Below are 25,302 nucleotides of genomic sequence, written 5' to 3' on the forward strand. Positions count from 1 at the left end.
TGCTTGGCAGGTGGAAATCTAATTAGCCCACTGTTTGCTCTCGTGAATCCCTCGCGGATACTCCGGCTGTCCCACGGCTAGCGGGGACGACAAACGCGCCGCGACCGGATCAACGCGAATGAACAAAAGTTCACGTTTCAATCCCTTTTTCGCGAATGATAACATTCACCCGCCGACGCGAGGACTCCCCGACGCGCGATCGAAAAGAATTAAAGAGTCTATTTCCCTCCACCCACGTACTAAAAGTCTAGACTTTAGAATCGAGATTTTATCCGGCGACCTGGTCTTCTTCATAAAGGAATGCAATAAACGTACGAATAATACTAGCGAATTCCCCGGCGCGGAAAAAGGGGGACAAAAATAACGCACTTATGACGCATCAATAAAGATTAAATTGCTATGAATGACAGAGGAATTCTGAGAAAATAATTGGAGGATGATTAAGCGATAAGGGACGAGATTTCTATACAAGAGCCTGACGTCTTGATTGATGAAAGCGCGGTAACATATTGGAATTTCGAGATATGCGACCGCGTTAAACGTTCAATTGTTATCCGCGGGTTCTTTTCGCTCGCGTACATACATGTACTCCACGGCAGCGAATAAATTTCGCGAGCGCGAAATAAAGCCGCTCGTCTGCTCACGGTGATTAACCCGCGAACGACGTTAACCCGAAATCTGTAATATGCGCGGATAGCTCCGAGCAATTATGTTATTAGAAAGTCACGTAGCCGCGTATATACGTATAAACCACGCCTAACCAATTACACCGAGATAATAGGCTTTAACGTTAAATCATGAATCATGTAGCAACAGCCGCGTCGCAAGTGGCCGTGCTTAAGCCGCGTTTATTACGATTTTCCATCTCGGCGTTCCCGGTGGAGCGCGTCGCTCGACGCATCTGCGCGTCGAATCCCGAGGAGCCAGGTCGAGGAGGCAGGTCGAGGAACTCGTCCGACTCGATCCTTTCCGCGATTAAAGGCTCTCACGGGAAAGGCTTTCCAACGGTTTATCCTTACGGTTCGCGTATACGGTTGCGTTCGTAAATTCCGCGAGTCGCAAACGGGCATGGGAGGATGGCGTCGATCGAACGCGTCGGTAGAAGAGAAGAGACGACGGGCCTCTGCGTATTATCGGCCGCTCCCGCGAGATCGTCCTGCGCCGATAACGCCGAGAAGAAGGACAATTATGCCTATCGAGATACCCGGAGATACCGCATTTCCCCCCGTTCGATGGCCAATTCTGTTTTATTGTCTTTCAACGGCCACCGGCCGTTGCCGGACGCGGAGTAAGTATCGTTGAACGGCTGGCTCGTTACCGACGATTAAACCCGCCCAGCAGACAATAATTCCACGCGCGGAATCGCTTTCGCACGCTCTCCGCGCCGACTTTTCTCTCGTCCTTTCTCTCGAGATGCCTCGGGAGTCGCGGCGTGTAACTCGCTACCTCTTTCGTCGCTCTTAATCACCTCGGGGGTATCTGCCTATATATTTCATCGCTTATTTATTTCAAGCTACGTGTCGCGATTTCTTCGGGGGTGGGATTATTAACGCGAGAAAGCCCTAGAAAATTATTTCAACTAATCAAGCACCACTCGGAGAAATAAGAGGCACGCGTAGTATTTAATTCTAGCTTTCGTGTATCGTGTACGATTAAATCGATCAGAGATACGGCGAGCGTTAGCTAAATTGTACGCCGTATAAACACACGCGGTTTATAATAAGGAATCGTGTACCATTCGCGCGGCGACGAAATTCACTGTTCCGTTAACAAAGATTTCTTTCTCCTTCGTGCTCTTCCTGGTCTTCCCTTCACGAATCCCCCCGATCGAACTACAGGCGATGAGAAATCGTGGTACCCATTCAGCGAGCAACCCGACTTGACTTCCTTGATTCTCTCAGTGAAATCGAACTTCTTAATAGGTATTTTATATAAGCTCTTAATAAGATATCGATCGACCTCTTTCTCTCTTTCTTCTTCTCTTTAATCGAAATTCTAAAATTATACATTACGCAGTAACAAAGTAACACGGAATAAAAAATATCTACGACGACAATGTAATTCTCTTAAACGTGTTTAAATTTCTACGATTTTTCGATTGTGAAAAATACATTGGGAAATATATGTTATTGTAAAGAAACATTTTTTTTTAAAGATTATATGTAAAAAAAAAAAAAGACATTTTACGTCTCGATGTTTGACTTCGCGTTTCTTGAATAAGAAAATATTCCTGGCCGTACAACAGGTGCATTATACTTCTTCTGCGGTACGATGACGAGGTAAACGCGAAAAAACGGAACGGCTCTCCGAAGCTAGTTCCTCGCTTAATTTTCCTTCGTTGATGCGTAACGCGTGGAGCAGTTGAAGAGCAACCGCTTGCGTAACCGGCTGCGTTCTCCGATTCCCTTTTCCTCCTCGTCATTGTTCCATTTCAAAGAGAGGTTACGAGTCACGGGACAAAGGAAGCTACTGAGAAGCCTCGGCACGGTTGGTGGAAAAAAAATTTTTTCGAGCTACCTGTGTTAATGCAAGTATATCCGAAACAATGGTCTGAATCGCTACTTCGCTACAAAAATATATGCGATACTTATCTCGGTTTCTTTTTTTAAATATTTTTTTTTATTTTTAATTTTTAATTTTTTATTAATTTAATTTTTTTTTTTTTTCTGAAAGTGACGTCTTTCGTACGCATCAACGTCCGTTAACTTATCCGCCTGCTTTTTAAATCTCCTTTATACCCCGTTTTATAGCAATTTTTGCATTCAGAGGTATGTTAATCTGACTAAATTAAATTAACGACATGCTATAAATACAGAGAACTTTTCTACTAATTACAATAAGATATATTATTCCCGGTTTTAAAATAAATAATTAATTAAATCGCCGAGCTAAATTTGGCATCGTCAAACGAGATTCGCGTGGGAAAAATATTTTATCTCGGTGCCGCGCGGCATAAAAATGTTTTCAAAAGTCCCCGTCGCGATTTTCACGCATTCGACATGTTTGGCGATCCCGGCACGAACGGTGAAAGGTTGACGACGAGCAGAAATCTTAGGAAGGGACGGAGATAGCCGAGCTCTATTCATAGAACAATAGCCAGTTCTGAAGTGCTAGACGATGAAGTCACGACATGTTCGTGTACGCGACGGCGGGGCACTTTGGTTACGCCAAATAACGTCGTTTTAACGAGTTTCACGACGTTGTAACGTTCGAGTTTTACATAGGCGGTGCTCCGCGCACGGCGACCTCGCGGTTGACACAGCCTTGATGAAAGACTTGATCAAACATGGTCTTTCTCGAGGCGCCTCGTGACAGCGACATCCATATTAAGCATCGAGGCCCATATAACGCACAAGATAGGCATCACTTTAAAAGTGCTCGCTTAAATATACTCAATGTATGTCGTAAAATTTGCATGAAATCTCATCTAGCGTACCGAACCGTAAAAACATAAAAAAAAAATAATAATAATAAAGACAATTTTTTTTTTTTTTAATTAATCTGATAACGCACCAAATAGGATGCAAGTGAGAGTCGACGAGCTTTCGGGCGCGCTTTTAGGTAAAACTTTCATCGTACGGCATGTTAAGATGTAATCGCGCGGCGAGATTTCGCGAAATTACACGCACGCATTCAGAATCTACGATGCATGATCCGGACGGTTAATATCGCAGAACGACTCTAATCAAAACTTGCTTTCTCTCGTGGCCCAGAGGTTGGCATTAGTGACCTGGAGCGGGGCGTTCTGGAGATTGATTACCTTATCGATAATTAGCTTAGCACGACAAGCGTGCCGGACCTTTTGTTTCGCTTTCTGACCCCTAACACGCCGGCTACGCCGCGGCCGTTACTTTCGAAATACGCGTGAGGAATGCATCGAGACCGCGCGGGCGAGACTTCGCGCACTTCGATGACTTTTTGCCGTAATATGATTTATGCAGGTGCATAATAAACCGTCATAAAACACCGCGAGCGCGAAATTGCACGGCGATTTATTGATTCGCCCAGTAACCTTTGGTTAACGATACTACTATGTGCCCCGATCTATCTATCGATCAAGTTTCAGTTTCCACATCGAGGTGGCCATGAAAATATAGAGTGCACATGTCCCGCATTTAGCAGCGAGTCCGCTACGTAGTTCGCGGTTGTATCGGAAATTATTAACAGGCAATTGCGGCGCAGTAAAAGTCCCTTGCGTTCATTTAATAATGGAAAAGGAGACGGACGTGGAAATCCTCGCGAATAACTTCGGATTTTAATCGAATATTTAATCGAAAATTTAAAAGAATACAATTGCAAGAAGAATTAGCCACGTTAGCGAGCTCCAATTAGTTTCTCGACCCTTTTTACGTCATAATCCTAGCTACCGCGCGAACGTAAAAAGAAAAAAAAAATCTACTACCACGGTGCTATAACTATAACACACCGACCTTTCTAAGTAACATCTCCAAGTTGCAACCGGAATGCGGTGAAAACCGCTGATATACACCGCTCGTAAACGCTTGCAAAACCCGTTGAAACGGCAATGAGTCGCAAACTGCGGCTTCGCGCACAGATGGCAAGCGCGATTCGCGAAGGCGAAGATACTTTTCGGCTTAATATATTTTATTGAATTCGGAAGAGTCGAATACGTTGGTATATTTTTTTTTTTTTATCTGCAACCGTAATCTCACAACGCGTATCCCGCCGCCGACTCGCGATGCAAAAATAATCATTTAAAGCAGTCTAATGTATTTCTACGGATTCGGGACGGGTTGAAGATGCATTTGCATTCGTCGCGCGTTTCTAAGGTGGCGCACCGAAGGGTAAAAGGAAAACGAAAAGAGGAGTAAAAAGACGGACGACGACACGCATGTGCGTTAAGGGCTGCCTGAAGACTTTAAGAGGCGGCACAAAAGGGAGAAGATAAAAAAAAAAATATAAAGAAGAAGAAAAAGAGAAAAGAAGCATCGACGTGCGTACGGAGCATAACTCGCGAATAATGCGATGTTTTATATGGACGTACGTGAGCCAGCTGTAAGCAAATGCATTCGCAGCGACCGGGCCCTAAGCCGCGTACTACTCGCGCGTGCAGGTCGACACTCACGAGACGACGAGTGCGTCGTTGCGGGTAGGAAACATGCTCATTAAAGCCGCGCGTAGAAACGTAAATGCGTACGATTAAATTATTTCGTCGCGCCGCAAAGATAAATCGCTTTTTCCGCGCCTTCGACAGAAATTAATAAATTATCGTAACCAAGTTGGCAATTTATTATCTAAAGTAAATTTATCTCCCCAAATTTTTCGCCATTTAGTAGTCCAAATAAGCCTTGGAAAGAATTATTTTTTAATACAAAAACGTCGATACAGTTATGGATAATATTTTTTTTTTAAATCGCACGAGCACCGTAATAACGAAAGTTTAATCGGTGCACCTCGTACGTACGATTACGAGTTTCGTATCGGGTACGCCGCTTCGTTCTTATTACAATTGATCGATCCCAGTCGAGCGTAGATAGAGCTACCGAAATAGAGTCGTTAAAAATGTTCATTAAAAACGCCACGCGAGCAATCTCAGGCGATCGTGATTAACGTCGTGATTTACGGCGCTCGTTTATCGAGCCACGAGATGTGACACGTTGGCGCACCTTAACACCGGCCGGTCCTTCGGTACGTACACGTGTCGGGAATGCTGCACAAATAATGCAACGGACTACTTGCCTTTTCAGCGACCGAAGGAAGTAAAAAAAAAAAAACAAAAAAAAAAACAGTGAAAGGGAACAGTTATACAGAAACGGGGAAAGGGGGAGGGAGCGCGCCTACAATGTAAATCCGTGGCTCGGGAATGTTTCCGCGGAATTCCGCGCGTGTGCGCGCGTCCGACCTCGATTTCTTTCTCGTGCGGTTCATTAGAATACCTCGATCCAAATTCATATCCGTTTCTTCTGCATTTCCTTCCTCGAGCCGCTGGGAAAATATCTTTTCGAATCGTCCGAAGCGACGTTCTCATTTCCCCGTGGATGCGCCGCGGTCTCCGCGAGTTGAGGCGCGTTAATTAGGTAATTAAAGAAGAGCACGATCGACACGTGTACGCGCGCGACGAATTGGAATTCGTCGTTTCTAACTGAATTACAGAGGCGAAATTAAAGTCGACGATAAAACTAAGCTACTAGATCCATCCCATATTTTTTTTTTTAATTAAAAAAAAGTTCTTTTTTTATTTAATTCTTTTTTTGGATGACGCAGACGGTTTGTTATCGTGTTAAAAAACACGATCGGCACTTATTTGCGAAAAATCGAAATCGATTTACTCGTCCCCGACAGCGATTCTTGTGAATTTTACGATAACCGAGATATTTATGATGCAAACACGTCTTATAATAGCGCGATAAAACGGCAGATACGATATTTTGCTTTCAATAGGCGAGCAAAGTCAGGAATAAAAGGCGCGGAGTTCTCCGTCTTTACTCCGCGATAAAAGTGTTTGTCCTTAAGATTAGCGCCAAACCCGACGACAAGCAGGTGTCGTAGGCGTGTCGCAACAAAAGACACATGGATTACGCAACAGAGCGCCGCCATACCGTGAGCACATATTTGCCGTGCGACAGAGAAAACGCGTGCAAGGGGGAAACGGAAGAAAATGTACGCGCCGAAAGTAATGGGCTTCTCAGTCGCAGACAATGTCCGACGAACGATAACCGTGTCGCGGAATTAAAATCAGCGACGCAGCAGTGTAATTGTCACGCAATAACAAATATTGTTTTGCGTCAAGAGCTAACGAAACATGTGTTAAAGTGCGTATTGCCGCAACGCGAATGTAGTCTCGAGCCAGCTGACTGCGCAGAACGGGGGCCCCCGCGATTGCAATTAAGAGTTTTCTGCCTCGTAAGCCACCTCGCGTAATCGATTAATACCGAATCAAATTAATTAATCGAGGTCGCAATTAGCGAGCGCGTAAATAAAGACGTCGCTATTGTAAGCCGGTGCTCCTCGTCTAGACAATTCACGAAGTGGCTACCGTTGCGTTATCGCACTCTCCTCTCTCCCCTCCACCCCCGATTAACGATACGGCTGTTATCGATCGGCAACGCGCTACCGCGAGAAAATCCGATCGACACCGTGTTTTTGCGTTTTCGCGATCGCGACGATACGCCGAAGATACGCGCGCGCTTCCGCGTTCCGCGTTATTTATTCGCGCCGCGAAGTATCATGCGCTCCTTTCGGCAAACGTTCCGCGAACCTTCCGCGTGTGAGCTAACAACGACGAGCGCGGTATGCGAAAGGTGAAAACGACGAATCGCGACCGATAGAAACCGTTTTCTTCGCCTAGTGCGACAATGTAGAAAATTTGTTTATTCCCGTGCAAACGCGTTGTTACGCAAGACCCGGCCGCGTTATCGTCAGAGTCGTTGGCACCTTATCGTTTTACGGTGTCGTTACATGACGCAAACACGCAGTGAATGTATAATCGAATGTTTTACTGCCGGCGTATATACGCGCAGCGAGGCGTGCTCGCTCTTTACGACGGTTTCGGGCCGTTTTCATTGTTTTCCATATCTTTATGGCACGCTTTTATAAAACGCACCGTGCCGGAATTTCACGTATATTTATCCAACAAACTGCACTTAATATTGAACTAATATTGTATATTAAATGCCCCGAGGAATTGGATTTTTTTTTTTCTTTTTATCGCGCAATTGTATTTCCGTACTAAAAGTACCGTAAAAATAATAAAGGAAAAATACGTAGTGCGCCGCCTAACAGATTTATAATAATATCTCGTCATTACGTTCTTACGGCTGTTTGAAATCCAAACATGCAATCGAGGAAGGAATTTGCGGCAGGAAATAATTATTATTAGGCCTATATATTATTAGAATCTATATTACTGGAAAATATCGGCCCGCGATACTATCTAAATTGCCGAGAGATTATCGATCTAAAAGAAAGGCTTTCGGCTTCGGAGGGAAATCGAGAGGGGAATAGAATAAATGTAATTTCTAGCCGCGAATAGTTACGCATACTCGCGAGAGTATTTCTCTAACCGCAACACTGCAACGGGGAATCCATCGATCCTCTTCGATCTCACGAACCGTGAGAGATTTCAACCATTCGGCTTCTCTCAAACGCCTCGGGGTATTATATCCAAGTGAAAATAAAGGCGTCGCTTTATTATATCGCTAGATGAGAGTTGTACCGTGACACCGTTGGCCGCCGTAAAATTCGAAACGTGCGAAATGCCCCGAATGACTGAATAAATTCTCTCCTGTCTTCGACCGCGAGCAAATCCGCAAAAAAAAAAAAAAAATTATTAGACAAAATAAAACGCTGAAGCGCGATAAATCGCGATTATGACTATTCGCTAGTCAACGCGAACGTTCCTACGGGAAAAAGAATCGGATAGGAATGCTGTAAAATATTAAGTAATAATCTCTCAAGAATCCAAGAGTCTCTCCCGAGCGCCGATCCTGGGCGATAAAATATCGTCAACCGTAACGCAGTGTCGTTATTAAAGCGGTTGCTAAATTGTTCAACGTACTCGCGGGATTTATCATCGCTGAGGGGGCGAGAAAGACAGAAAGAGAGAGAGAGAAAAATCCTGGAGACACGCCGCGCGTATGAATTAACAAGGTTCACTTAATTAAGGAGTCGGTACCACGCATTAACGGTTGTTACGCACCGCTTCATTGGCCGGGCCCCAAAGGCCTTTAAGGCTTTCTTAAAGCGGCTTCTAATTATTCACTTTCTCCGCGGTGCAACAACCGGAATTTACGGGCTCGTGTCGCGGTCCATGTAATCTTCCGATAATACCTTTGACTGCAGGAACGACAATAATTCGCTAATCGAGAGCCGCGGGTAATCGAGATAGTCTGAAAGCAGTCGTCCACCGAGTCACTTCCTCTTTTTTATGACGAGCGTTTCACAGGGGCCCCGAGTAATAGTAGTAGAAAGCGTTTAATGCTACCTGAAAGCCCTCCGAGGACTGTGAAAAGTAAGTTTAACGAATCTAATAACTTGTGAATAATAAATAATAATAAGCGGCTATTTTATGTACAGATAAATAATTTTAATAACACTAAGAAAATTAAATTACAATACGCGTTGTTACCGATCCGGTACATAAAGTTATAAAATCGTTTCCTCGAGCGAATTTTGTTATTCCGCGATAATATATTATAAACCTTTTATATAAAGTTACGTACAGATCTCTCGTAATATAAAAGATTTAACAAAATTTACGATACAGCTTTATAACTTATAAATGTAACATAAATATGCTAAATATGTCTGTTCTTAATAAAAGACTAAAAGGATAATCTTTCGCTCGTGTCACACGTCAGAGATTATTTCGCGAGAAGACGATTAAGAACTTTTGAGTACGCTAAGTGAATCAGACGTGCAAACAGCGTCGTATCAAATAGATATCAAGTTCTAAAAAAAAAAAAGAAAAAAGGGAAAAAAAAATTGCGCGATGACGAAAGAGATTGTTTCCGTCGAATAGAATGGCTATCGAATCTCACACGCGGCGGTGCCCCGTGAAAGCGATCCTATTTACGACGGATTGAGAAACCTCGGCAAAAATTAAGGCGGTCGACCTGTCATAGAACACACGACAGATTATCGCGGGCGAGACCAAGATCGAGGCCAAAGACGGTCACCGCGCGGAGACCACTTTCTACTCGCGGGCGATGTAAGACGAACGGGCTCAATACTTGTCGGTAATTATCGGTCGTGTAAATCTCGGCTATAATCAAGAGTACCTGCGCCCGCAAACAACTCTGAACTAGGAAATTGCGCTTTCTTCTCCCCCTCTCTCCGTGTCCTCGAATAGTTTTAATTTGCAAACATATACCGCGCCGACGATAATTACGAGTGATATTCTGAAGTATTACACGAAACTCGTAATGCGCCGATGGATAAACGCGGTTTCGCAATGGCTAAAGGTTATTGTTGATCCCCCGATCGTAATGATACAACAATATCTTGTTTGACATTTTCCTTATAATTCAAGAATATCGCGGAGAGCAATCTTTTTTTCTTTCTTTTTCTTTTTCTTCCTTTTTTTTTTTCTTTCTTTTTTTCTCTTAATTAATAAGCAGTCGCGTATATCGTACCGTAATAAGAGCCTTACGGTTTTCGCTAAAGGTTACCGTATATTACCGATGTAACAACGTCGCTGGGAATTGTTATTATAATTTTTGTCGAATTATCGATTTTTTTCCTTTTGACAATCACCGACAATTCGATTAAACCGTTGCCGGATCCCTGACACGTCGATCAAGTAGCGCATGGTCGCGGGCGTTTTGACAGAGAAAATTACAACAGCCGTCGTTCCCATTAGACAAGCATAAATCATACGACCGACAGCTTGGCGAATCAACATCCGCGTTGGTGCAGTTCTCAGCGAGTCACCGCAATCAACGTCTAAAACGCCTCGATAGCCCCGCGATCGAAAAATCGCGATTCCCCAGCATGATCGACGCGCCGGGGACAAAAAAAAAGAAAAAAAGATAAGAAATAAAAAAAATAATAATAATAAAAAAAAGGAGACAAGAAACGTATCCCGTGCGAAGTGTTAACGAGTGTATATTTCATATCGGAGAAAGTTTAGAAAGGAATAACATTCGTGCGGGCCGTCATAAATGTAAAATAAAGCCGGAGCGGCTTCGTTTACGTGTTCCTCGAAGTCACGTTTTCGCGGAGCGAGCCGCGCCGCGCGAATCGCTTCGCGCGGTACCGTGGAAAAACGTATCGCGGGCTCCTTTCAGCGGCGGCGAAGGATACGAGAAACGGCGCCCGCTTATCCTCACTTTCTCGATAATGAGCAAATTGCGCGGCGGCCCGATCCACATCTCACGGCGTGATTTCCCGGCGATCGATACGCTCGATCGGCTGATAACGTCACGTAGCCCCGAGTATCGAAACGGAAGTGATTGATGAGAGTTGATCGCGGTGCGCGCTTCCGATCGGCGATTAAAAATATATATATATATTTTTCTTTTTTTTTTATCTACGATGTAATTCAATCAGCGTCAACGGTGCCAATCAAAATAAACGTGTCAGACGTAAAAGTTAAAAAAAAAAAAAAGATTATTCGATAAAATCTTACCTTCGTTCGATTCAGCGGGTTTGAAAAATCCCATCCGGGCGCGACAAATAGATATCCACACTTGGAGATTTTCCTTGTAGCCTAGAATAAAAAAAAATAGTTTACGTTAGAGAAGGTGTCTTAAAGGACCATTCAGCTTCAGAGTTAAATAAGTAAACGTTACATAAGTTTATAGATAAAATAGTTACAATGCAACGTGGACCTGACGTTTTTTAAGAGCAAGATTAACTTTTCAAAATTTAGAAAAAATAAAAAATATATTTAAAAAAATATTTCTAAACAGGTAGGTGGGTAACAACACGGGTAACAGATATTCCAATATAATTTCCTATGATAGAAGTAATATTAAAGGCCGGAGACGGAGTAAAAGAAACAAATCCGACATGCTTGTGCGTTATTATGACGCGACCTCGATTTCACGAAGCAGAGACCGATTTGTCAGCGTTATAGAGAACTTTTTTTTCTTTTTTTCTCTCTCTCTCTTTCTCGCAGAAAACACGGGTCAGAGATCGAGAATAAGAAATGGTCGCCGGCGTCATATCGCGCTCACAAAATAATCTTCTATCGGATGAGAACTAAGAAGCTAATCAAACTCTCGAGCGACGCGCGTTTTATTCACTGGCCTCTTCTAAGTCTCTTATTGTATATTGTTCGTAATAAGGGTTCGCCGAATGCTCGTAGAAACGGGATGAAAGAGAGAGTTAAGGAGAGGCGAGAGACAGCGGCCGTTCACGTGGAAACGATAGCCACGTGAATGGAAACCTATCTCTAAGAAATCTCAAAGCGTTAGGCATTCATCAAGTGTATCAAGCACTCTTAGCCGGTTCACCAACTAAACACCGTCGTTTCTACTTTCAACACATTTGTTTGGTTCGTTTTCCATTTTTTTTTTTATTACAGTGACATGTATTATTTAGATTTTACTTGATAGAATTTAATTGTTAAATGCAATACAGCCTGTCCGATACAAGGGTCTTAAAAGATTAATTTGCGATAATGGTGCAAACATATGTGATTCATGTAACTTTAATGTCAGAATAGAATAACGACGTAATAATTTATGTACTTGTAAAAATAAAAATTAAATTTAAAATTTGTAAATGAATTAAAAAACAAAAAAATAATAATACGACGAGATCTTACAATTAGTCGAAGATGTCTGTCAATTCCGTAAGTCATAAATTTCTTTTTTTTTTTTTTCCTCACGTCACTGCTTGAAAAAGTTTTTCATCGAATATTCGAAAATTACTTTCGACTCTGAGTTGAGAAATACCATTATTATATATTTACAGGCAATCAAATTCACATTTGATGCAATTAACCCAATAAAATACGATGTATAATCATGTTACAACTGGAGTATAACGTCGACTGAAATAAATCTACGTCTTCGGCAATTCGAGACTTTAACGATTACGAGTCCGCGCGGCGAAAGACGCAGGCGCTTATCCGCGGCAATCAGCGGCGCAATAATTTGGCACTCGTTATATCCCCGTGGTAGATAATGCCGCGTAAATAATGGCTATCGTATCACGTTTACGCGATGGAGCGGCGTGGCCGAACTGGCAAAAAGGCCGCTCTCGCGGTAGAAGTAATACGTCGTCCGTCCGACCGATCTCTCATTGCGTGGCAGCCTCGAAACGAGGCGATCATCTCTCTTTCTCGTCCGAGAGGACCGGGACAAGAACGTGAATTCACTCGGCTTTATGGAGAAATAAAGGCAGGGCTGCGGGCGAGGCGTACACCTCTTTTCTTCGGGAAAATTACGCCGCTTCCTCGTACAATCTGAACGAAAGAACGTCTCAGCGTTCGATAAAAACTCGCCCATACCTAAACATATATGCCGAGGGCAACGGAACTAAATTTTTATCGCGCGCGAAATAGACGCGGCATAATTGCAAAGGTTCTTAAAGCGAAATGTAAGTCTCGGCAAAATAGATCTAGGTTTAAAAGCGGAAAAATTTAACAGTAACGAAAAAAAAAAAAAAAAGAAAACTAAACCTTATTCTATTATTGAAGAAATTAAAAAAAATGTCTTAAGCCTCTCGCGACAAGTCTACCATCGCAAATCGGAAATATTCAGATGAAAACTGTAACACTTTCCACGCTATTTCGCGTGTAAGAGTGTCAAACGCAGGATTCACGGTCCAGTTAAGCTCGTCGACCGTGATTACAGTCGGTGCTTATAAAAAAAAAAGTTTATTTAAAAGTGCAAGGCTAATAAAAAGTCGCCCAAATTCTTGATACACCGATAACACACGCTCGCGAGATGCGTTGTGCATCGCCAGTGAGATTTTTTCTTTTTTTTTTTTTTTTTTTTTTTTTTGCCAGCATCAATTTCACTGAACGAATGCTTACGCTCTGTTTAACCGCTTTCCGTCCGGTCCGTACGATTTCCTGCCGCTCGTCGCGCGTTCACAATTAACTTCCGGCGTGCTGATTGTCACGTACCGGCGGCGTGAGCTTGACGGACCGTAAACCGCCCTTCTACGGCATATATTGCTGATTACTGAAACGCATTGGCGAGTATCGTTATGAAATAATGTCCCGCGGAGGCAATATTAATGTACGTGTAGCAAGCAGACAATATTTTATCTCGCGATCTCTTTCACAAATAAATTCCGAAAGTAGACGGGATATCCTATCGCAGTCACCGGACGAAATTGCTCGAGCATGATCTTTCGGTAGGTTTCACCGCGGCAATTAAGATATTAGTCAATCGAGATATAGCATAACAGATCGCGTCGAAGCGGTGGTGTACTTTATAAAATCACCCGCGCGCGTGGCGGGCCTTCAATCCCCATGTTCAACCCAGGCATGCAAATTAGTCAATAAACCCGACTTAGCCGAGGGGACACCTCGTATCGCCAATTCCGAGATTTCGATACGGAACTTTTCATTCGCGTCGCGATTCATCACGCTAATTCGGTGCGCGAGCTACGACGGGGCTCGAAGGTCCGTCACGCTTCTCATCCGATTCTTTTTTTTTTTTTTTTTACACCGCGCCGCGAAGAAGCCGCCTGATATTGCGCTCTCCCGACGGTCCATTAAGGCTAGCTCGTTATCTCTCGGTCGTTCTCTCGCGCGCGCGAGTCAACAAATGTGATTATCACGACGTTGCGCAATCGGCGACACTTGTCTCACAATTGACAATAATTGGACAACAGGTCGGCCGGGTGGACCGCTTCCTTCTCGTCGTCCTTGACACGCTTCGCGAATCGGAGTCCTTGCCAGTCCTTAAGCACGAAACGACGCGACCCAGATCGCGACCGGGGGGGGACCCCCCCCTGCGTTTTCTAATCTCTAATAAGGCCGGCGCGAACGTGCCCCCGCGTTACCGCGATGGCGTAGGTGCTAGGAGAGCGCGTTCGCGACGATCTCTTCGACCTCTCGTCGAAGGCGATATCGCGAGCGCGGCGAAGCGACACGGGCAACGAGGCACCGAGCTGTACTTTATTAAAGCAATTAAAGGTCTGCGGCCACGTTCGCCGCCTCGTTAGCCAAACAGAGCGTGTCGCGTGCGATGCCTGCCCAATAAGAAAATCCCGTTGCGCGCGTTAACTCGTCGCCGGTATTCGATTTTTATACGCGATCGGAATGTGAAGAAGCCCCATCGGTCAACAACGGCTCGTAGGATTTCGTCGGAAATATTCCTTCCTCGAATCCTTCCTCGAGAACTCGCGCCGAAAATATTACAGCTGTCACGCAAATAAAATTCGAAATTCTTTTCTTTTCCGGCGTGTTTTTTTTTTTTTAAACTTTTTATATTTCTTAAAAATTAAATAATTGAATAGGTAAATAAACTTCTGTTCGTGCTTAATTTTCACCTCGAATCCAGTCTAATTAATTATGTATAACGCCGTAATTAGAATACTTCGAGCGGAACGAAAACTAAGCGCGAGAACTGAGAAAATCTAAAAATAGAAAATGTGTTAATAATTATCACAATATATTACGAGATAAAAATCTCTGAGCAACTAAACGAAAGTGCTGTGCTCGTTTTCAAACGGAAATCAAACGTATGAAAGTAAATTCCACGTCTTAATTATAAAATAAACGGAGTGAACATGGCATGGAAAATTTTTGCGAATAATACAGCTTTCGTCAAAATTGACGAGTGAATTCTTTTCGATTCCGTTTCGATCTCGAGTACCTCAAGAAAATTAATTCACCAGCTCGCTTTTCGAAGAATTTTTCACTCAATGAGAAAGTTCCTTCGCCACTCCGGCATCGGCAGGTCGGAGCGACGGTGTATATTATTTGCGTGTTACGCACCGAAGAAGAATCCCACGCGTCTCGTCGCCTGCATATCCCACATCCGGTGGCTGCGAATCGAACCCCCCCCTGTGCTGGAAACCTGTCCCCACCTCGGCCGTGAAACGTTATCACGCGCTGCAATCGGTCGATCGAGAACCAGGAGGAAGGATTAGAGATTCGAAGGGACATTCTTACCTCCATATCCGTCTTCCCCGATATCTTTAATTGCGCTACACGCGACTTGATAACATATCGGAAACGATAAAAAAAAAAAGAAAAAAAAAACATATGCTCGCAACGCTTCTATTAATGCAACAGCCATATCAGGTTTTCTTTTCTCACCCTTCCGCCGGTTCTTAATCACTCGCTCACGTCCGCGCGAGTCGGGGCGACATTGCGTACATAGCTCTCGCGCAAGATTGCCGGCGGAGAAAAAGTTCGCGTGGAATGTATCGAAGAAAATAAACCCGTACATCAATTTCTCTGACTCGGCCGAAAGTAGAACGGCCCGATATCATCCTAAAAATAGAAAGGAGGAAATCGTACGCGTTCGGTTGTGGACTTGACGCGCGTCCCACTTCAAAATCACAGAAAAGCTGTCGCGAAACTTTTTCTTTTCTATTTTAGGTAATACTGGGCGGTGCTGAAATTTTCTCTCCGTTTTTGGCCTTCGCTTTTAATACGTATACAACGATTAAATTATAGGTCTTAATTTTTTTTTTTTCTTTTTTTCCCTCTCGATACGTCGTCGGAGGAGCGGGAAAAGCTCCATTGTTCTATATTACCATATTCCCGTTCGTGCATGAGAACATTTTCGCCGATACCGTCGATTTCTCGAGGCAATTGCCTTGTCACAGGTGGCACGTAGCGTGACGTAGAATTTTCCCCGTTTTCATCTGAACAGCGGTCGGGCATTATCGGCGCGTTTTCTACCAATCTGCGACAAGGCATCGCGCGATTATCGCCGCACCATCGCCACGCACTTTCACGATAACGACTTTGCCCCGCCGCGCCGTAGAATAAAAATGCTATCGTAAGGACAAGAGAAACACGAGCGCAGATTCGTGTGACAGGCGCGACGGTGTCTCGCCTCGGCCTATATAGTTTGGTGGATATAATTTCAGCGTTTCTCTTCCGCGCTATTATTATAAGGAAACTTGGACTCGTCGAGTGAAGCGCGGAGACTTCGCAAGTAAATATTAATTAACGATACAATTAATTCCGCAATCACAATTTTTTTTTCGCTGCTCAGCTGTACTTGCTTCGATATAACTTTGCTCCAAAATAATAGATATTTTCTCTTTCTTTCTTTTTTTTTCTTTTTTCTTTTTTCTTTCTTCTTCTCCAGTTCTCTCTAATGATAATATAACGCCGAGACATTTAATACGCCCGGCAGAAGAGCCGGCAAATTTCCACGTTGAATCGCTTTCTACTCAATTAACTTCACGACCGCGTAACGACTGCGGAAAACCTCAAGAAATTACCAATGCCCTGCGAATTCCTCCGCAAAAGAGCACACCTAGATACTTTGTCGCGGTTAAAACATACCCGGCCGTCACGCCCTAAGCTCCCCGTTCGTGTCGATTACGATTCAGGAAGTTCCGACGGGATTGAATTATCCCAGGGCGCAAGAAAACTAAGAAAATTATTTTATCCAACGAGCATACGACAGGCGATATTTCATTTCGCGTGTGACTTCGTTCTTAATACGTGGCGACTTTAAGCTTCTCGAGAAACACTCTTGATAAAAAATTAATATCAACACATTTAATAATTTTTTATTTTTTAATCTTTTCTTTTTCCGAAAGAAATGCGCGTATAGTCCGAGGATGCAAATTACTGGTCGATAAATCGTCGTCGCAATTACTACGGGGTACGAAATGGCTACGATTATGGAAATGCACGCGTAAGATATAACATTGATAACCTAAACGAGTAAGAGACCGATATAATGACGGTATCTTCTAACCGCACGCTGGTGTAAATAGTTAAGGCATACCTAATTAACGGTCGGCGGCTACAATTAACGAGGACTAAAATTATACACCGGAAAGGGACTTATTGCTGATTATCGAATCCCGCTAAATGACAGCCCGCCGAGCATAACGACGTCTAATTCTCGATTTCGGTAGCGTTTAATTACGGCCTCGCAGAAAGAGTCGCTCTTTAGCGATAACTCACGCACTCAACGCATAATAAACCTCAAGTATACCCCCGTGAAACTTTCATCGGCCACTTATAAATGCAAGGCAGAAAATCAAAATCGACCGAAAGCACGGCTGTCACTACGGATCAGATTTTACGATAAATCTTCGTACTATCCACTAACGGTGGGAAAAAAAAAACAACGTATAATATATTTAATAAGATAGCAGAAAATTAATAATAAAAAAAAATAACATCGCGTTCGATAATAATTATTTTTTTCTAGCTCACAAATTGAAAGTAGAAATAATATTGAGATTATAATATATAAAATTCATATTTTATGCACCCGTATTTTCCATTCATTTATCTTTTCTCACGGTCAAGCGCTTATCACTCCGGTTCCTGTGCGACCTACAATTAACCAGGCGACCGCATTGCGCGTTCTGCAATTAAGTGGTCATTAACCCCCTGCCCGGGAAAAGCGTAGCCGCGCGTTTTAAACCAAACGTGCCGGTTGTGAATTCCAGCGTATAAGCGGAAAAATGATTTACCCGTTTAACGTTAAACCGAGCGCGGTTAAAAAAAAAAATATATAAAATATTAACTCGTTAATAACAGCTACAGACGCATAGCGAAAGGTCGAGGCAAACAAATGGCGTGTTGCGCCACGAAGAAACATTCATCTTTGCAACGAACGCGAATATCTTGTTTAGATGTTTAGATGTAATAGAAGAATTAATAATGTGAAACAATAAAATAAGACAGCGAGGATGAAGAAAAAAAAAGAAAGAAAGAAAGAAAAAAAAAGAAAGAAATGCATTATTCAAAGATGCATATTTAATGTCAAATTATTTTCATCCGACGGATTAATGCGCTGGGACGGAAAAAAAAGCCGTACAATTGCTTGTAAATTCGTCCGGCATTATTATTACCGCGCGTTTATACGGCTCGTTATTGCCGGTCAATAATCGTACCGCAAGAAACGGCTAAGTAAGGTCCTCTCGGTGCCTCGCTATTACGTTATGCAAGATTAACCCGTCCTCCGTCTCCCGTCGATCCAACTTTGCTCTCGAGTGTACGTTTGTGTATGTATGGTACTTGCACGACAACGTGTTACGTGTCGATTACCGGTACGCCACGTGTTGTTTTGCAACAACAATGCAGCTGCGCATACGGGTGCATACGAACAGCCTACTCGATTACCCGGGCTGCCCGAGAGAAAGAATTATCCGAGAGACGCGCGTTGGAGGTCGAAGACGTGGGATCGAACAACTTGTTTCGCCGGCGCAGAAACGGAGGATTACACGCTCGGTGTTGGTGAGGAACGCTCAAGGATCGGAAAGGAAAAGAAACGAGGTACGAAAGCGAGAGATGAACGAAGAGAAAGAGAGAGAGAGAGAGAGAGAGAGAAAATGTGCATGTGTGTACGGAATAATTATCCAGCCTCCTGTCGGCCATTGTTGCCGCAAATCGCTAACGAGCTGCTGGCGCGCGGAGGTGAGAATATCTTATACGCCGCGCGGCTCTGGGAAAAGAATAAAAAAAAAAAAAAGAAAAAGAAAAAAGAGAGGGAAAGGAAAAAAGGGCGAAGGATGGGAAAAAATCCTCCGAGCGGGCAGTAGGTAGCGGCGGGATTATAAGTCGGTATCGGCGTGAATTGTGCCATTATAAGAACAGATAAAATGTTTTAGCCGACGCCACTTAACCGGTTCGACTCGAACGGAGTAATAATCAATGATACTCCTTCCACGATTCAATATCAATCTCACCGTACATCGGTTTTATATGCTAATCGAAAAAGCGACCGACGCGAATTCATATTATGTCGAAGCATTACGGCCCGCCGAATCGCGCCGCGCGATCGGGTAGATCAATGTCAGGCTCGCGAGCGGCGAGATGGAATTATTGTAAATTATACAGATCAAACTGAAATTTCGTTCCTTTTGGATACGAAGGAAACTAAGATCTCCGCCGGAACGGGGGACGAAGGACTGACGTCCTTGCCTCCGTTCAGCCTATAATGTAGCTGATAATATCTCATTGAAGTTTTATTTATCTGATACGAAAGTGGCTCTCAATATCAAGATAAATCGTGCGAGACGTACATCTATATTTAACATTAAATACGTTCTGAGAAAAAGCATCGTATGTGCTTCTTTTTGTTAGATAAAAAGCATTCAAGATGTGATAATTTCACTTAACGTCAGAAACGTCTTATTAATATAGTATAATAAATCTTTGATCGGTAAAGATTTTCAACTGATGATTAAACGCGGGGAAGTCGCCGATCGGATTTTGCGTAAATTTCTCGCCAGCACGGTTTCACGGATAATTTCGATTAACTGACGGATCATTGTGGGGGATCCCGAAAGCGGGCGCAGGTTAAGGTGAATAAGATAGAATACGTCGGTGGACGTACAACACGTAGGTGGATGTAAGGTAGACCAATGTCGTGATGCACACTTGTCGAGAATGACTGGCCGAGCCTCTCGAGAGAGCTCGTGGTTGCCCCGGGCAATGACATGTATAATATGCAACCGCACCGACCGGTGTAGCATGATTTCGCTCGTCCGATTCGTAGTGAAACCGCGTCGTGTCACCCGCGATATCGAAGAGACACTTTGTTACATGATCGTTGACCGCTCAATCTAGTTTATTCGCGACCGTCCTTGCACTTTATCACGTGTAAGAGAAAACGAAAGCGGATAAAATATATTTCTTTCTTTTCTTTTTTATTACAATATTCCTTTTTGATAGAGCATATAATATAATGTTTGTTAAAAAATTAAATTTAACAATCTAAATTATTTTTGACATAAATTTTTTTAATATTTAAAGTTGTCAAAAGGGGGAAAAAAAAAGAGACGATTTCTAAAATTATTTTCGGAATTCATATTTAAAAGTTTTTTATTGTTATATCACTTTAAAAATAATTACGCTTATAATTCATGATTATAAGTGGAAATATCCGTTGGAGACTAAGTCACGCATTGCGGTTTTTCGAAATACAGTCATAATCTGCCATTCGAGAACGAACGTGCGCCAAGTCACGATTCACAGAGAAACAAGAAAATCGAGAGTCCGCACGATCGAGGGAGAGCGCACTTCTTTAACGTTTTACCCAACGAAACCCGAATAGCAAATGACCCGGCTTGAAAGAAAAAATACGGGGTGAAAATCACGTCAGTTGCCAATTCCGTGCGACGCCTCCGCTACTACTTTCTTTGACTCTCGGCCAAAGTAATTTCGATTTCACGGCCGAGCACGAAAAGGAATGCTAATGAGTTGTTTACCCGTAGTCCCGGACCTATACTTTTCTCACCAGTCATTCACCCGGCACACAATTACACGTTTAAAAAGTACGATGGATTAAATTATATTTCTATGTTGCAACATATACGCGATATAAAAACAAAAATTGCGATACGTACTTTAAACCGAAGTGTCTTTCGCAAATTCAGAAAATATTTCATAGGATTTTATAAGATCTTTTTTCGTTTTTTTACCTTGTCGAAAAATTCATTTTAAATATATTGCAAGTCTAACATGTTGTCGTTCACTTAACACTAAGTTATCGTTAGTCCGCAGTGACTGTAAAGGAAATGTAAGTTGATACGGAAACAATCGAGTCCAACAGCAGCTCCGACAAACGTGTATGCAAGTTACGATATACCGTTAGAGACGTTACATATGCGTAGAGTGCACCATAGCCCGATCGTTCGGTTCGTTAACGACGTGGATTACGAGTAATGTGACGCCGGTATCTTTCTCTTAGACGAACAGGAAAGTTTCCAAGAAGCTAAAACATCGCTTGGTCGGCAAAAATAATTCTAGCCCGGAATACCGAAGCTTTTCCGTTCAATCCGTAATAATTAACTCGGTATTAATTTTCATAAAACGAACAGATTAAGCGAGTATAAACGTTTAAAAATTTGTCATAAAGATATTAAATATTAAAATGAGAACGATGGATTTATGTTCGAATTGCAATTTATGTGTTTTTAATTATTCGACCGACAAAGACATCGCGGTAAGAAGAATCGTCGAAAAATTGGAAGTTTCAATAAGCAAAACGCGTCGAGGGTGCAATACCGATCGCGTTTTAGGCGTATACGATATGTCATCAATAAAACGTCACGGGCCGTTATGTTGTAATTAATGCCGGTCCTCATTCGACCTGCGAGCGGCTACGTAAAGGCACGTTCGCTCGGTACGTGGGCGTTTGTTAAGCGGGCCGTCGTGCCGAAAGGAAAGCCCGTGTCAACGATAACCGGGTTCTCCAACGAGACAGAAATTCGTAATTAAGCACACGTCAAATTAGGTTAACCCTTAAAGGAAATCGCGTATGCAATTGCTCCCGATGATATTTCGGTCGCCAAAAATGGACCCGCCGGCAGTCAGATTTGTTTACCGAGAGAGACACCTAAGTTTCGACACCTAAGTTCTTGTTATCGAGAGGTGGGATCGTGCGGCTCGACGACAATGAGATTATTCCCAACGCTTACGGGATTTTAATTTCTCGAAACGTAAATTGCTCTCGCTCGATGGAGGCTTCGATTTAAAAAATTAATAAATAAAAATAAGGAATTTAATAGGCAAACGTTAAATTAGATCACGGAAAAGTAATTAAGTCGACGACTCGACGTTGAGTGCATTAGTCCGACGCTGAGCACTGTAATCAGTGAGATCTATTTCTGTGACTGTTACGTTGAGACACGCGATGATCATTTCAGACAAGATCGAACAGCGTTATGAGGCCGATAAAAGCGTTACGATTTTAGTCGTGCCCGCCGCGCCCGCGATAGGAAATCGTTAGAACGGTACTTGGCACCGTACGCTGTACATTTTTAATGCTAATGACGTGACGTGACGAATATGACAAGACAACGCATGTCGCACACTGGGCACGGCCGACCGCGTGGCCGGGTGTAACAATGGAATCGTTAAGCTTTAATTCCGCGGTACTTAATGTCGACCGTTAACCGATGTCGCGACGGGTCGTGGCGGGTCGAGCCGGTCAACGAATCAGGTCAAATTAAATTTTCTAGAGCAGCAAGGCGGTAGATATTAAAAAAAAAAAATTATCAATTATAAATTGTATTAAAAATAATCTAATAATAACTAATAAAAATAATGGTGATTAATATTTATTATATCTTTTGCTAGATATTAATTAAAAATAAACTCTCAAACTTAGTAGATCGCGCTTGTTCTCAAAATGCAATTAAGACCGTTGAATGATTGATTAAGATCGAGATTCAGATGGGTTTGTCTAAGTAATGATTGAACTGTGTGTCAAACCTCGTGTTGATCAAATCGCGAGTTTCTCACGTGGATTTCTTGAATTTCGATTTCAGTATCGTTACGGTACGCATTAAGCAACTTTTGCCGATCTCGAGTCGCGCGTTCCGCGGCCTTTCACTCGAAAGACGCGAGTCTCGAAACACCGGCGTGCACAGATTCCTGTCTAATACCGTATCTCCCGGTTTCGTCATTGAGCCCAGCAACCATTCACGAATGGCGAATGCTCGCCGCTATCGGATATTGGGGAAGCCGAAGGGAGAGAGTCCGCGTCATGACTAGGTAAAAAAAAAAAACATTGTCGGCCAAAGCGGGTTTTGCCAGAACGAGGGAAACGCTGGTGTACGAAGAGAACGAGATTGCGGGATAATTGACACGTTTTAAATCGCGAACGGAGAATTTCGCTATCAGTACAAGCCAATCTCATCGACACAAATACGCCGAAATTTCGAAACGCGAATACCGCTAACACGCGATGGCTTTTTATTTGTGGAGCAGGCTCTTGTGCTACAATAAAAGCCCGCTTTACCTCCGTATACTTTGCCAACTAAGATTAACTAACTGCACTCGACGCATTTTCGACTCGAAAAATGATAAAATATTTATCTGGTCGGTAAAAGAGCAATGTAAATATAACAGATTTTCATTAAAAAATAAGAATAAATTATTTTATATGAAAATAGTAAAAAAAAAAAAAAAAATTATTTGTTCAAAAATTAAAATCTATTATTTTAAACAGCAATAAACGTGGAGAATCGTAAACTGTACAATAGCTCGCAAAGCTATAAATATATCACGACGAAAAGATGCGCTTCAATAACTTACTCTGTAATTAAATGCGAATAACACGACCACGCCAAGTTTGTCGGTTTAATATATGTAGTTCTTGTCCAATAAAAAAAAATAAAAAAAAGAGGAAAAAAAAAACTGCGAAGACCTAGAAAGCATAAAAGTTATACCGTGGACTGCTATATCCGGCGTTTTTTATGTCACCACGAAATGCGTTTCTATCTTTACGGTTCGCCTGGTTTTATTAGCTCGTGGAAGCACTTTAAGGAACGAAATGCTCTTTATATTAAAAGGTATCGCACACGGGGTCGCACGAAACGTAACCCCTCGAGATGCCAAGCAGCTTTTACGAGGAGTACTGTTACTGACACAGTGGCACGCTTTAAGCGACCTCCTCGAGTTCGCTATTCTCGTAAACACTTGCGCCTACCGTCGCTTTTATTTTCGCGACTGTCAACGACGGCGAAATTTAATATATCCGATATATAGTTTTAGAAACGCGTAAAAATATCGCGAGGGACGCGACGGCGGATTTAAAATCGTATAAAAGGAGATGTAGTCGTAAATAAATTAATTAAGCGACGCGAAAGAAACTTATGGAGCACCAAATGCGATTATAGATTTAAAATTCCCCGTTCCCGGGAATGATTAAATCTTGCAACAGCCGTGGACCTTACATTAGATTGGACGGCAATGTGATGTTCGGTAAATGAACAACGCGGGAACGAGCCTGCGAGAATATCGCAAAATTACGCGAAGCGGACCAGGAAGAAAATGCGAGCGTGTATTTCGCAACAGCGGCCCCCGTCGTCGTGCGCATTAAACGTGACGAAATAAACCTGTGCGACAAATATCTCACCGTTGAGTAACTTTCCGCAGTTGCGGTACACCGGCGCTATCAACGTCGAGGGGAAAGGAGGGAGGGGGGGAGATTTAGATGAATTACATCGAGGGTCGATTCAAGTGCTCGCTTGCGCAACGGATTACCTAACTGGGAATTAAGTCCTCGAAATCTCTCGAGTCAAGCCTTATTAATGGCGGCGTTAAATAATGTTACTGAAATTAAGGACTGAGAGCGACGAACGCGTATACCTCATCTCTAATCAATTTATGCAGATGAAGAAGAAGAGCGTAAAATTATATTATCACGCCTGTGATTCGTCCGGTAATTTATTATTCTGCTCGAACTACGGTGATATAACGTGCCTTTATAATTCATTACAAGTCTTTGACATTTGTACGGATACGTAGATTAGAATAATTTCTTTCGTACGAACACGTGAATAGAATTTGGCTCGATCGAGTCGCGGAAAATAGGCCGCTTAAAACCTCGTCCCCCTCTGGTTTTATCTCGGAGGATTTTAAATTATTGCGAGAGGTAATCACTATCATAACCCCGGGTATTAATCGTGCTATTTATTATTGAGACACATTGTAACTAAAGATAGCAGCCTAAGAGCTAACAAAAATTGAAAGCCCTGATAGAATTGAAATAAAAATTTTGTAATGAAACTGCTGATTAACTTGCTTAATGTTCGAATTTAATAATATTACCGTAATTTTTCACCCGGGCCCTTCAATTTCAAACATCGCGATGGCTCCTAACGCCACGTCGTTATATTTAACGAGACAGCGAGAAAAGTGATCGAAAATTATCGTGCCGACACGTATATCGATAGCCATCGCGCGAGTCAATTTTGCACCGGCTGACATTGAAA

General features: G+C 42.8%; 1 protein-coding gene across 3 annotated transcripts in view; it reads right to left on the reverse strand.

The window, feature by feature from the left end:
• Window positions 1-25,302, reverse strand: part of Osp (myosin phosphatase Rho interacting protein outspread) — a 156,512-nt gene that overhangs the window by 101,403 nt on the left and 29,807 nt on the right. For all 3 annotated transcript variants that reach the window (XM_070659056.1, XM_070659058.1, XM_070659057.1), the window contains exon 2: window positions 11,090-11,170. In XM_070659056.1, coding sequence (XP_070515157.1) covers window positions 11,090-11,170 — 81 coding nt within the window. The remainder of the gene's footprint in view (window positions 1-11,089; window positions 11,171-25,302) is intronic.

The sequence above is a fragment of the Cardiocondyla obscurior genome, linkage group LG07 (genome assembly GCF_019399895.1).
Source record: "Cardiocondyla obscurior isolate alpha-2009 linkage group LG07, Cobs3.1, whole genome shotgun sequence".
NCBI lineage: Eukaryota > Metazoa > Arthropoda > Insecta > Hymenoptera > Formicidae > Cardiocondyla > Cardiocondyla obscurior.